The sequence below is a fragment of the Cervus canadensis genome, chromosome 16, assembly GCF_019320065.1.
Source record: "Cervus canadensis isolate Bull #8, Minnesota chromosome 16, ASM1932006v1, whole genome shotgun sequence".
Classification (NCBI taxonomy): Eukaryota; Metazoa; Chordata; class Mammalia; order Artiodactyla; family Cervidae; genus Cervus; species Cervus canadensis.
In genome coordinates, this window is record NC_057401.1 from 24,965,514 (window position 1) to 24,978,954 (window position 13,441).

The 13,441-nt window shown below is 39.2% G+C and overlaps 1 protein-coding gene across 2 annotated transcripts in view; it reads right to left on the reverse strand.

Moving 5' to 3' along the window:
- Positions 1-13,441, reverse strand: part of ITGA1 (integrin subunit alpha 1) — a 160,826-nt gene that overhangs the window by 61,550 nt on the left and 85,835 nt on the right. For both annotated transcript variants that reach the window (XM_043488942.1, XM_043488943.1), the window contains exons 7-8: positions 10,620-10,768; positions 6,159-6,309 (exon numbers count right to left, since the gene is read on the reverse strand). In XM_043488942.1, the coding sequence (XP_043344877.1) occupies positions 6,159-6,309; positions 10,620-10,768 (300 nt within the window). The remainder of the gene's footprint in view (positions 1-6,158; positions 6,310-10,619; positions 10,769-13,441) is intronic.

Below are 13,441 nucleotides of genomic sequence, written 5' to 3' on the forward strand. Positions count from 1 at the left end.
TTGATCTCAAACAGGCAGTACTTCCTGAAACTCTTACCAAGGGGAAGTCAGACATGTATATTTTTTAAACAGATGTTGGACTAAGTAGTAATCTAACTTGGCAATCTAGAAAATAAACAATTGGGACATTCCTGTTTGAAACAAAATGCTTAAGACAGGGACATTCTTTTTAACAGAGAAGAGACAGAGGCAGGAATTATCTGCTCTAGTTAATTGTAATTATTTAGATTTTCTATCAGGTTTTCTCAAACATTTAGTTTTAAATTTTTTAAAGTAAGGTTTATTGAGATATAATTTATATACAGTAAAAATCACCCTCTTTAGATGTACAATTCTATGAATTTTGACAAACCTACACAGTTGTGTTCCTACCACACTGAGATTAGACTATTTCCATCACTCCGAAGAGTTGCCTCTTGCCCCTGCGTAGTCAGTCTCCTCTTCCTTCTAACTCTGTGCAAACACTGATCTATTTTCTGTCCTGACAGCTTTGGTTTTTCCAGAATGTTAATGGTAAGGGATCAAATAGTAAGTTGCCTTTTGTGTCTGGGTTCTTTCACTTTGCATAAAGCTTTCGAGAGTCATCCATGTAATCACATGTATCATAATTCAGTCCTTCTGATTGTTGAGTAGGACTCTACTGTTTAGATATACAAGTCATTTGTTGAGGACATCTGGGTTGTTTTCAGTCTCAAGTGATTATGAACAAAGCAGCTCTAAGTATTTGTGCTTAGGAATACTATCTGTTTTCTTTTTTCTTTAGTAAAGACCTAGGGATGAAGGTGCTGTGTTCTATAATAAAAGTATATTTAACTTTATAAGAAACTGCCAAAATATTTACCAGAACAACTGTTCCATTTTTCCATTTCACCTTTCCCACCAGTAATATGTGAGAGACTCAGCTGCTTTGCATCCATGACAATTCTTGGTGTTACCAAGTTTTTTCCTTTCTTCCAGTTTTAGCAACTCTACTGGTATGTAGGGGCTTCCTTGACGGCTCAGTAGTAAAGAATCTGCCTCCTACTTCAGGCAACCCTGGCTAGATCCCTTGGTTGGGAAGATCCCCGGGAGAAGGAAATGGCAACCCACTCCAGTATTCTTGACTGGCAAATCCCATGGACAGAGGAGCCTGGAGTGCTACTGTCCATGGAGTCGCCAAGAGAGTCAGACAGGACTTAGCAACTCAACAACAACAATATGTGGATGAATACAACTGTCAGAACTCATCAGATTATTTACTCTGTGCACAGTATTCACACTGAAATTTTGTACTGTATATGCTTTGAAAAATCAGTTTTGAAAATATATCAGTTTTGAAAAATGTAATGATTCATAATGCTATGCAATGATATGGATGAATCTTTACAATTTAATATTCAGATTTAAAAGTTTTGAAATATTGTATGTTTTAGCTTTTATAAAGTTAAAAACAAGAAAATCTTTTTCAAATTAATTTTTTTTCCAGATATACACAGTTACCAAAGGACTATTTAAAAAAAAAAGATCAAGAGATAGTCAGTATAGGATTTGGGCTGATGGTTACCAGGTGGAGGAACGCAGGTGATGAAAGTGCTAAGGCAGGTGGTAAGTTGTCAGAGGACCAAACTAGCTCTTGGTTTGGGTAGTATATTCATGGTTATTACAACGTTATTAAAATAAGTATGCAGGTACAATAAGAGACACAGAAACAAACAAAGTGGGCCATGCTTTGACAATGATGAGAATGTCTCCTGAACCAAAGTTCATGATTCATTCAGTTCTATGCTCCTGAAACCCAAAATGCAAATGTAACACTCATGAACTGAACTGAACTGAAGTCGCTCAGTCGTGTCCGACTCTTTGCGACCCTGTGGACTGTAGCCCACCAGGCTCCTCCGTCCATGGGATTCTCCAGGCAAGAATACTGAAGTGGGTTGCCATAACACTCATGAGCTCTGTGCTATTGCTTGATTTTTTTTTTTTTTTTAGAATATCCGACTCCTTGGGGAGAAGAAGAATTATGACCTTAATAACCAGGAAATTACCAGAATTTTCTAGCTTCACTTTATCTTTAAACGGTAGACATGGATTTGTCTGGCATCATTAACAACAGAGACCTCCATGGTGCTTCCAAAGTCCTGTTGCAGAGAAGAGTTGAGTCTCCAACTACAGTTCGGCATCGAGGACTGGGTGGATCTTGGACATGTAGGCAGATGGGCACGGGTGGAGGCATCCCTGCTGGCTGCCCGGCCCCTGCCTCGCCTCCTCTGAACACGTGGCTCCCCCACCTCTCCTCAGCTGCCTGCTCTCAGCTTCCACATGTGTTTCCTTACTGTTAGGTTTAGAATGTTAGATTTAAAAACTGACTTTTATTAAGATGGGTATAGCTTTTCACTCATAGAAAGAAAATAACTAGAATGATTGTTTTAAGTGTTGTTGTTTATGATCTTTGACATACTTGTTTATTTGTATCATAAAACGCATAACAGTTTAGATCAACAACTGAATTGCTCTAATGTACCTAAATGTTAACGTGAGAAGAGGAGTTGGGTACCAAGTAGGCAGGCAGGCAGTGCATCATGGGTTCTCAAACTTTCCTTCCTAGTGAGAAGGGGGTGGGGGCTTTATTGCTGCTTCTTTACCCATGCGGGAGGGGCGCAGAGGGAATACTACACATCTGTGCCCTGGGGGCTTCCTGCGCTCCAGGACCACCAGGGCATTTCTCCAGTTCCCTTGTCAGTTACCTAGCTCCTACACCTGTAAAATGTCCTTGGAGGCAAAAATGCCTTACTGTCTGTGCGGTGCTTTGAAGCTGAGCTGCTTTGAAGGAAGCACACTATTTAGGAAAACCAGAGCTAGCTCTAAGGTAAATGGGCACACTGTGTGTGCGGCTTTTTTGACTTTTGAAATTACTCTTGACTACTACGTCCAGATTTATGGAGGAGCTTTCAAATCACACCAGAACACAAAAACTTAGCTCCTGTTTATTTGGCTGAAGAGCAAATGCCGAACATCAGAAGTGGTCTACATTTTAACAGAGACCACTAGTGCTTTTCCCACTTTGGGCTGCTTGACGGGTAAGAGAATGAAATGGAAAAGGTATTAGAGAGTTGGTCAAATGCTCTTCCTACAGGTGGGTGTCACCACAGCTGGGCGTACATGCCCCAGAGTAAGGATGGAAAAGGCAGAGTCTCTGAGGTCCAGAGTATTTATTATATCCATGGTGTGGGTTTCAGGATCTCTGGGCCTTGCTCAACACTTCATTCTCTACTTAGTCTTCTCTGCACACACTGGCAGACCTCTCTTTTATCAGCAGTTTTGCTATGCGTGAATTTCTTTTAGATTTATAAAAATTCTGTATCGTGTGAAGCCCTCCAAGTCCCCACTGATTTACCTAATTTTTTCTGTAAGTCATTATCTTACCTCCTTGGTTCCTATTTAACATATTTTAGATTTACTATTGAATTGACACATTAGCTTCCATTTCACTTATAAACTGATGTCGTTAAAGATACACATAAAACATTGTCTTGAACTATACATAATTGAGGCTCTTCGTTGCAATGTAAATGTTATCAGACATTTAGTGCTTTATGTCACAGGACAGAGACAAGTGGGTAAAGTTCAACCGGGAAGATGTCCAAGTAATAAACTTAAAGAATAAAAATAAAATGTATAAATGCAATATGGCAGTATATATTTAGAAGAAAATGTAAGAAGAGATTCCCACAGAAATTATAAGAGAAAAGAATTCTCACAGAATTCACAGGAATTACTGTGACTTGCAGCCAGTTTGAACTATTTTTGTATCACAGCATAAAAACGAAAACAGAGAGAAATGTATTTTGGTCCTTTACCCAAGGATCTGGTAGCTGGTAAAAACATTCTTTTCTATGAATCAAAAGAGATACAAAATAATACTTCTAAATTACTCCTGTTCACTTAATATGTCAAGCCCAGGCATTTGGTGTTCTGCTAATATTTACCTGGAGTAGACAGTCAGAATTGAAGCTCCCTTGAGGCAGATGTGTCAAATGTAAAGTATAAAGCTCATTTACATGTAGCACAGTGCCTTTTGTGTGCCAATGAAAGAAATTCTAAGATATTTTCTAACTTCCTTATTTTCATTTGAATGCTGCGGGTGATACAATTTTATAGCCATTATAATCCCTGCCATCATCATTTAAGATTAGAATCTGAATATAAAGCAGGCTCCTGCTAGTAATGTCTAATATTCTCAAGTGACAGCATAGAGACCATGTAGTAGGGTCCTCAAACCAGCTCAGCACCCTCACCAAACCTGAGTGTTTCACAGGAAGTGTTTGCCGTTTTGTCAGAGTGCTTATCTTTTCAGTAGTCAATCTTTTTTGAGTGGTTGTCTGCCCCCAAAACACATCTCTGTGGTATTCAGGATCAAATTGTGAAGGAAGAAAGATGGAGAAGGAGGAACAGTCCAGTCAATAACAGGGCTAGGCCCCCTAGAATATTTGATCTTATCATGAATAGGGTGGAGAAATTCCTGAAACCTTTCCATGTGAATACACAAGGAGAAGAAGTAAAATAACTGTCTTATTTCCTAGTTTGGTATAAATTAAAAAATACATATTAGGTTCACTTGGAAGATATATGAATTGGGAAAATAACAAATAACTGTTGCTAAAGTGAAAATTTCCTACACTTTTTGTTTATACCATTTCAAAGAGCAATTTGACACTAATTCATTGATTAAAATGGGGAAGGGACTCATGATTTTATGGTTCTCCAGGAAGGTTAATGCAATCATGAGACCTCTTTTTGACCAGATAAGAGGCAAAATGTGAATTATCAACCAAGGATCCAACAAAAGGAAACAGATTTATGGGCAATAAAAACTGAATATGGAGCCAGGTACAATGTAAGAGTGATATAAGATTCACTTAAAATTAAGAAACAATGAAATGATAGATACTTTAATTCCACTGAAGTTTTCCCAATGTTGTTAATGCTGCTGCTGATTAATTCAGTTCATGACCTGCATCTATGGTATCTGCAATGCTAGACTATATGCTATTTTCTGGGAGGAAACTGAACAAATGATGGCATCTTTGGTACCCGGTTGTGTGGGACAAAGTGGGCAGGTGCTGGCTTTGCATACTAAGGAGACCAGGCATAGTCTCTACTTGTGGACAGTATCTCTGAGTGAAGGCTGGGCCATGAGGAATTATCCTCAACCCTGGAAAAGATCAAAATAGCTGTAGTAGCAGGAGAGATAATGATGGACTGAATAATAATTGGCAAATGATAACTTAAAGAAGTAACAACAAGCGGAATGAGAAATAATGGAATGTTTTAATTTTTTAAAAATCTTATACCCCAAATGAAAAAGAAAATTTTGCAACCATTTATAGCCTATCACCTGTTTATAAAATAAGAAATAGGCACCTCGCCCCAGGGAAGCAGTGACTCAACTGTGTGTTCTGGGACTTCATCAAGAATGAATCTCTTTTTCTTCCCTACCTACAATTGGATGGGGTGTCTTTCACTGTTCACACGTTTGAAAGGAAAAAGGGAAATATCACTGACTAAATTCTGATAAACAAATTGTGGGTAATAGCTGATGTTACTGGAAGTTGGTGATGGACAGGAAAGCCTGGCATGCTGCCGTCCATGGGGTCACAAAGAGTTGGACATGACTGAGCCACTGAACTGAATGAACTATAAATAAAAAGGATTTTGTTGAAAAGCAATTTTGGTTGAACTTTTAGAGTTCTGAAATCTTTCATTCTCTATTAAAAAAAAATCAATTTAAGAAACCTCCCTCCCCCGAGGCTGAAGGCATATGTTCTTCTTCCTCCATCCCTCCATCTTTTCCCCCTTTCTCTTCCTCTTTTCCCCTTCCCTATTTCTGTCCCTTTCTTTCTCTCTCCCTCCCTTGCTGCTTCTTATGCATTTTCTCCCTTCTTCCTCCTCAGCCTTTCCTCATTTTCTCCCTTCCTTTCTTGTAGTGATTGTTTGCTGAGTCTCCAGTTGCCTGACACTATGTTGAAGACACAAAAGGGGCAAGACCTAATCCTGCCCCCACAGAGTTCACTTCCAAATGGAGACGCTTCTGTTTTTCAACCTTGTTTGCGTAACTCTCATAAAATAATCACAATATGCACACACCAGAGCCCGAAAGCCATCTCTAGCCCCGTACTTACAGCTATGGAAAACCGCTGAATGCTTTCATCCTCACAGTCCTGGATGACCTTACTCAGCCGGTGGTTGTCATGGGACTCTCCATCCGTCACAATTACCATGACTTTTTTAACCCCTCTTCGGGCACCCCGGGCTTCAGTGAAAGCCTCTTTCCTGAAATAATCACAGACAAAAGAGGAGCAATTCAAACATCAGCCCAAGTTTAGGCAAGGTGATCAACAAAATGAAAACACTACCAGCTCCAGGGAGCCCATTAACATTGACTCCCATTGTTCAAGCCGGGAGCCATGATGTTCACTGTTTGTAATAGTTTAAGATTTATTCCAGATGATGGAGAGGTTACCATTTTGCTAATCACCATTTATCCCTTGTGGGATATTTTGTTTATCCAAAAGGCAGCAGTCTTTCATTCTTTGGAAATTTCAAAGGGAAGGTGTTGACTGGAGCATACAGCAGGTTTAGAGAAGGTCAGATTTTAAATACTCTCCCAGCCCCACCTTTCTCTGTAAACACTCCTTGTCTCACTTGACAGGCCTCTTTCTGTCTGCTTTTGGCAGAAGCTTTTGCTTTAGCTCTTACTTCCCACACCTGCTCTGACATTCACAGAAGAGTGTGGCCATCTTCTGAGTTACAGAGTGGGTGTGGGAGAAAATGCAGTATGGGCACGGCTATGAGTGCTTGAGAGTGCGCTTGGATATGGGCTAAAATTTAGACATAGGAATTAGACTGCAGATGGCAGTGGTCTGAGTCAGTGGCAGAGCTGGGTTCATGGGGCAAGGAGGGTTTGGCTAGCTATGAAAGGTTTGGCCTGAATTAAGTTTTAGGACAAAGGCTGCTAGGGATGAGGTAGGAGGAGGTGGTCTGGAGACAAAGGAAACACGCTATCAGTTAACTTCAAAAAAGGAATTTTGATTTAATTCAACAAGTATTTATGGCAAGTGATGGAAGATAGGGGAAACTGACAATTTTTGTTTGTTTTGTATCTTCTGCATGCACACACACACACACACATACGAACACTTTCCCTTTATTACTTTCTTTTCCTCACTTCGCATTCTCCTCTGGAGTCTTGCACGAGTACACTTTACTTAGGACTAAAACAATGAATGGATTTCATATAATACTTTTTTAGATTTTGGTATAAAATGTACCAATCATTGTACTGAATAGTCTATTTAAATATTTCACTTTGGTCAAAAGAAAATAAGAAAACAACAGAAAGATAAATATTTTACTTTGGTCATGAGGACAAACAGCTGCAGTTTGGAATACACCAAAGAAACACCTCTCATTTTAACCTCCCAATGGTTTGCCATGGTAAACATTAGTTCTACTGTAGATATACAGTAAATGCACAGTAGCAGATATTATGTGAGGAGGGAGAGAGGATTCTGGTGATGTGAGCAACACAATTTCATCTGTGCTTACTTTCCCTTTAAAAGGACTTACAGCAAATATGACAAGATGTTAAGAACTGTTGATTTTGTTTGATGTGTACATAGGATTTTGTGGTACTATTTTTTTTAATTTTCAATTTTTCCTACAATTTTCAAAAGAGAAAAAGAAGTTTTTTTTTTTTTTTTTTTTAAATACTGACCACTGGGGAACTGTGTATCTTTGCCCTCTATACCAGACAAACAGATTTTTTACTTATTTCTATCTACAAAGGTGAAAAATAGAAGTCTAGCCTTTAAACGAAATCTGGACATGGATATGATGAGATATCAATCCTCTTTATAATTCTGATTCCTTTCAGTAGGTGTCCCCAGCCTCCAGGATCTAATACCTGATGATATGAGGTGGAGCTGATATAATAATAACAGAAATAAGGTGCACAATAAATGTAATGCACTTGAGTGATCCTGAAACCATCCTCCTCCTGCCCAGTCTGTGGAAAAATTGTTTTCCACAAAACCAGTCCCTGGTGCTGAAAAGGCTGGGGACCATTATCTTAGAAGACTGCCAAAATTTCCTGACTCTCTTGAAGATCAAGGCCATAACTGAATGAACATCAGCTGAAGGCGATGATTAAAAGACGTTCCTTAAAGAAAATCTGGTAGCTCTGAAACCAGGACTGGCTTTCTATGGGTAGCATTGGCAGAGCTCATGTGTATACCCTTTATGTTTCAGATGTTTCCTGCAAATTATGTTTGACCCCCATTTACCACTATCCATTATGCTTTCTTTAAAGTAAGCATTGACCAGTCTGCATGGCTTTATATGTTAATACACCCCAGGAGAATCCCTTTCTATGGGACAGGAGAATCCAGGCTTTATGAGTAAATAATGTGAAACAACGAAAAGAAAGACAATTTGGGGGTCGGGATCAGTTCAGTTCAGTTCAGTTCAGTCGCTCAGTCGTATCTGACTCTTTGTGACCCCATGAATCGCAGCACGCCAGGCCTCCCTGTCCATCACCAACTTCTGGAGTTTACTCAAACTCATGTCCATCAAGTCGGTGATGCTATCCAGCCATCTCATCCTCTGTCGTCCCCTTCTCCTCCTGCCCCCAACCCCTCCCAGCATCAGGGTCTTTTCCAATGAGTCAACTCTTCACATGAGATGGCCAAAGTATTGGAGTTTCAGCTTCAGCATCAGGGGTAGGGATAAGGGGATATAAAAATATGTTTAACTAGGAAACACTGAAAATGGAAGTAAGGATTCTAAATATTTAGAAATAGTGTTTGAACTGATCCTGCCTGAAAGGAATAAAGAATAATTAGACATGCAAAACTAATGTATAAGAAGAATACTTAGCAATGTCATTACGGAGTTTTATTTATATACAAAACTCAATAAACTCTATGCCCCACAGCTAGACCTTCTGTGAAAACACAGAGGCAAAAGCCATATAGGGACATGGTATTTAGAGTGGTATTTATGCAGGAGCAAGGCAGTCAGAATATTTCGTCAGTTAGTTTTCAAAGATGAATATTCATTCTTAAGTGGTTGCCTTTGGAGGACACAGCTCCCTACAGGCTCAGAGTTTCAAAGAACACGTTGATTTACGTTGAATGTACAGTCACATTTAGTCAATTATTTAAGAAAGTGCACTCAGCACACTTAAACACGTGCACTTCTGTGCATGCAAACTGGTGATCCTATGGGCAGGTAAATGTAAAATTACCCCATCTGTTTGTGGTTATTTTTCTCACGGGCCCCATATTAACTATAACCACACGCTTTTCTAACATTTATGAGTCTGAAGCAGAACATGAAATTTAAAATTTTTGAAGATCCAATCCACTCTTTGGAGTATCCATATTAACCATTTTAGCCCTCTTAGAACATGGATCTTAACTGGAATGAGAGGATGGGCTTTTCAGAGTCAGGTGAGAGTCCAGAAGTTGAAGGCTCTTAAGAGAAGGATCCTTAACATTAGTCATACTGCTTATTAGATTTCCTATGATTTTGGTACTATTCAGTTTTTGTTCAGAATCTTTCATGGTGATTAAGGGGGAGAAATAAGCAAAAGAGCTGAGTGGGATCAGGAAAAATACAGAAAAGAGGATGCCCTACACTGTAAGGAAAGGATAGTTCTGTAGATCTTTGTAGAATGCAATTCAGCCAGAGTGGATTATGTGCACTCCATGGAGGAAACTACAGAAGGGAGGAAAGGAGGAATGTGAATTAGAGGGAATTTGGGGAAAGTAAGGAAGAGAAAGAGAGGGTATCAAAAATGAAATCCTTTCCTCTTCTCAAACTTTTCACTGAAAATGATTTCAAATAAGATGTTTAATTTGCCTTCTTAAAAACTCTTATTTGAGAGCTTCAACAACCCTACATCTGTAAATTTAAATCTGTGAAATGCTGTAAAATTATAGACATATTATGGTATACACATATACTGACTAGAAGTGGACTAATTTAATCCATTTTTTATACCAAGATTATTAGAAGCTGAAAACAGAGAATAAAGGGAAAAGATATTATCTAATATTATGTCTCAGTACCCAAGAACATGATGCTGTAGACCACATGACTTTTTTGACTGGTTCTGCATCAATCAAAATCTTGGAATAAAAGGAAAGATAAGAATGGTGAGACTGTAATATAGAAAATTTGATCCTATAATTATTAGCTAATCAGTTGAATATGATTTCAACAAGGTGGCTTTAAATATTACTAAGGTAATAATAACTGTTCAGTTAATACTCCAAAGCACTAGACTGTAAGCAGTTACTGTTGTACAGTCTTTTACCTTGGCTTATTATTATTATTTTTTAATCTATATACCTTGCTGTGGGCTTTCCAGGTGGTGCTAGTGGTAAACAATCCACCTGCAATGGAGGAGACCTAAAAGACTAGGGTTCAATCCCTGAAATCTGGTTGGGAAGATCCCCTGGAGGAGGAAATGGCACCCCATTCCAGTATTCTTGCCTGGAGAATCCCACAGACAGAGGAGCCTGGCAGGCTACAGTCAGCAAATATTTGGACACAACTGAGCGTCTGAACACACATACCTTGCTGTGTCTATTCCAAGGGCTGTCATGGTCTGCCGGCCGCCTCTCTGGACTATTCCTTTTGCTGCAACAAGCACCTCTTCTGTTGATGAGTACTTATTGAGGTTGAACTCATGAGTTACATTTTCTCCATACTGTACAATTCCAACCTGAAATACCAAGTCACTGCGTTTATCCATCTAGCAGACTTCCGCTTTAATTGTCTTCAGTTTAAACACATGGATCAGATGTAATAATACAAGTTAGCCTTTCCAAAGGGTTTAAAACTCTACCAGTACACAAATCCTACTTTGACAGCAATAATCATTGCCATTTGTGAATATTCATATCCCAAAGGACACAAATGAGAGTACTTTATTAAACCTCTCAAATGATTGGTTTCTCTCTTCAACAGTGTTTACTGAATGACTCTGGTAGGCTTTGGGATAGAACATAAAACTGACATGATCTCTGCCTTCATGGAGCTTCTAAACTAGAGGGAGAGAGAGAGAGTAAACACAAGAATTATTCAAACACAGGGTCAACTGCAAACTGTGAAAAAGGCTATACTAACAGAAAAGCTATTACTGGCAAGTATAACCTAGAAATGTAATTTAAAATGGGTGCTTAGGGAAGCCCTTTCAGAAGAGATATTTGAGACTTAAAAGATACGTGCTAGGAGGGTGGAGGCCCATCCTGGATGGCAAGTGTGAGGGTGGATGGGGTCCACACTAAAGGACTGGGCCTGGGAAGAAACTGAGATGGCAAAGAGGTAGGTGCTCTGAGAACAGAAATACAGTCAAATAGAGTCTGGGCCAAGCTAGGAGGAAAGAGGGGAGCAAGATGAAGTTGGACGAATGATCAGGGATATTTTTGGCAAGGACACATATGTGCTTCCTGTAGCTCAGCTATAGCTTCATGGCTCCAATTAGCCCTTCCCTCTCTTGTTCTGTCTTCTCTCTCTCTTACTGCCATACTCCTTTCATTCTTTCTTTCCCACAGGTGGGTAATGCAAGCAGCTAACTGCAAAGCTACCGTGAAGTAAAAAGACTTTGAAGGTTAAGTGCAACTGATTCACTTCCCCTTGCCCATTTTCTTAATCCTTTTTCTGCACCCTCCTTTGAAGGTTGGTGTGAACCAATAAACTAACCTATATCAAGAACTGTGCCTGAAGTTACTTTGTTTAACCTTCCTACCCACAAATTAGGGACTCAGAGAATTCTTTACCCAAAGGACTGTTTTTTTCTTTAAATAATTAAAAAAAAAATGTTTTTGACTGTCTTGGGTCTTCGTTGCTGCAAGGGCTTTTCTCTAGTTGTGATAGGCAGGGGTTACTCTTCATTGTGGTGTGCGGGCTTTTCATAGTGGTGACTTCTCCTGTTGAGGAGCACAGGCTCTAGGGTGTGTGGGCTTCAGTAGCTGCAGCTCCCAGGCTCCAGGGCACAGGCTCAACAGTTGTGGAACACAGGCCTAGTTGCTCTGCTCTATGTGGAGTCTTCCTGGATCAGCGATGGAACCCACGTCTCCTATATTGGCAGGTGGGTTCTTTACCACTGAGCCACCAGCCTTTGAGTAGCTTTTAAATTACTTTCCCAATGACCCTAACAGCTTTTAACCAGGAATCCAGGGAGATACTGAATAATTATTAAGGGAAACCATGTAGGTTTGCCATTGTCTTTGTGTGTATCAATGCTCAGTGTAATAAAAGTAAAATTACTTTGTTATTTATATATAATCATTGTGCCTAATTTATGGTCCCATGGTGAACAGAAGTTATTGAAAAGTACTAGGATTCCGTTGGGCAGTGCTGTGTTGCTGCAGAAGTTAATTGCTCATCCATTCAGGGTGTCTTTCAGAGTTGGTTTTGTTTTTATTTCTCTTTGTTTCGATTGATTAAGCAGGAGACTAAAGAACTTGGAAAACTGTCACTCCTGTTATTATTCTTAGATATTTTACTACTTGGATGACTCTATCAAACACCCTAGTCTCTTATTTCTTTGACTTCCTTGGCTTTAGTAATCTTTTCCTCTATCTCACCTATGTCATCTGCTTCCAAGGTCTTCTCCTTGACCTTGTCATCTGGAAAAATTGCAGCACCTCAATCTCAATGTCAAGTGTTCTTCTCTCTGACCATTAACTTTGGCTCATTTACCTAGTATATCTAATTCATCAATTCCTTGACCACATTAAGACTTCCAATTAATTCATATATGTTACTTTTTATTTTTTATCCAACCTAGATTCCATGATCCATCACCATAATCATTTACTTGCAAACATTTATCTCCTTTAAACTTTTTTTCCCCTGCATTAACTAATTTGGCTAACTTCCAACTGTGGTTAAGTCCAAATATCTCCTTCTCTGTGAGTGATCCTGTGATACTGAATGCTGTTAGACAAAAACCACATGCCTCGTAGACTGGTTTCTCTTTAAAGTTTTGCTCATGAATCTCAAATGAGGTTGCACACAGCACTGCCCAACCATCCTAGTACTTTTTAATAGTGAGTGTGCTCCCTTCAGGCAAATTCTGGTGATAAGGTGCTAACTCCTCAGGAAAAAGACACCATCTCCTTTACACATGGGGAGGAGTTCACATGAGAAGAGAAGGAAGTCATGCCAACTAAATAAGGCTGCTTTATGATGTAACACTTTACATTTACAACACACTTTTCATATCTTAGAGAACATACTATGAACTATTGGATTATTGGGGAAAATTGGGAAAATATAACATCTTGGTAAGTCAGATATCAATGTTTTATGTCTTATATCTATCATATCTATCTATGGATCTCTCTGTCTACTTAACATATATCTCACTTTTATAAGCTCATTCTTTTGT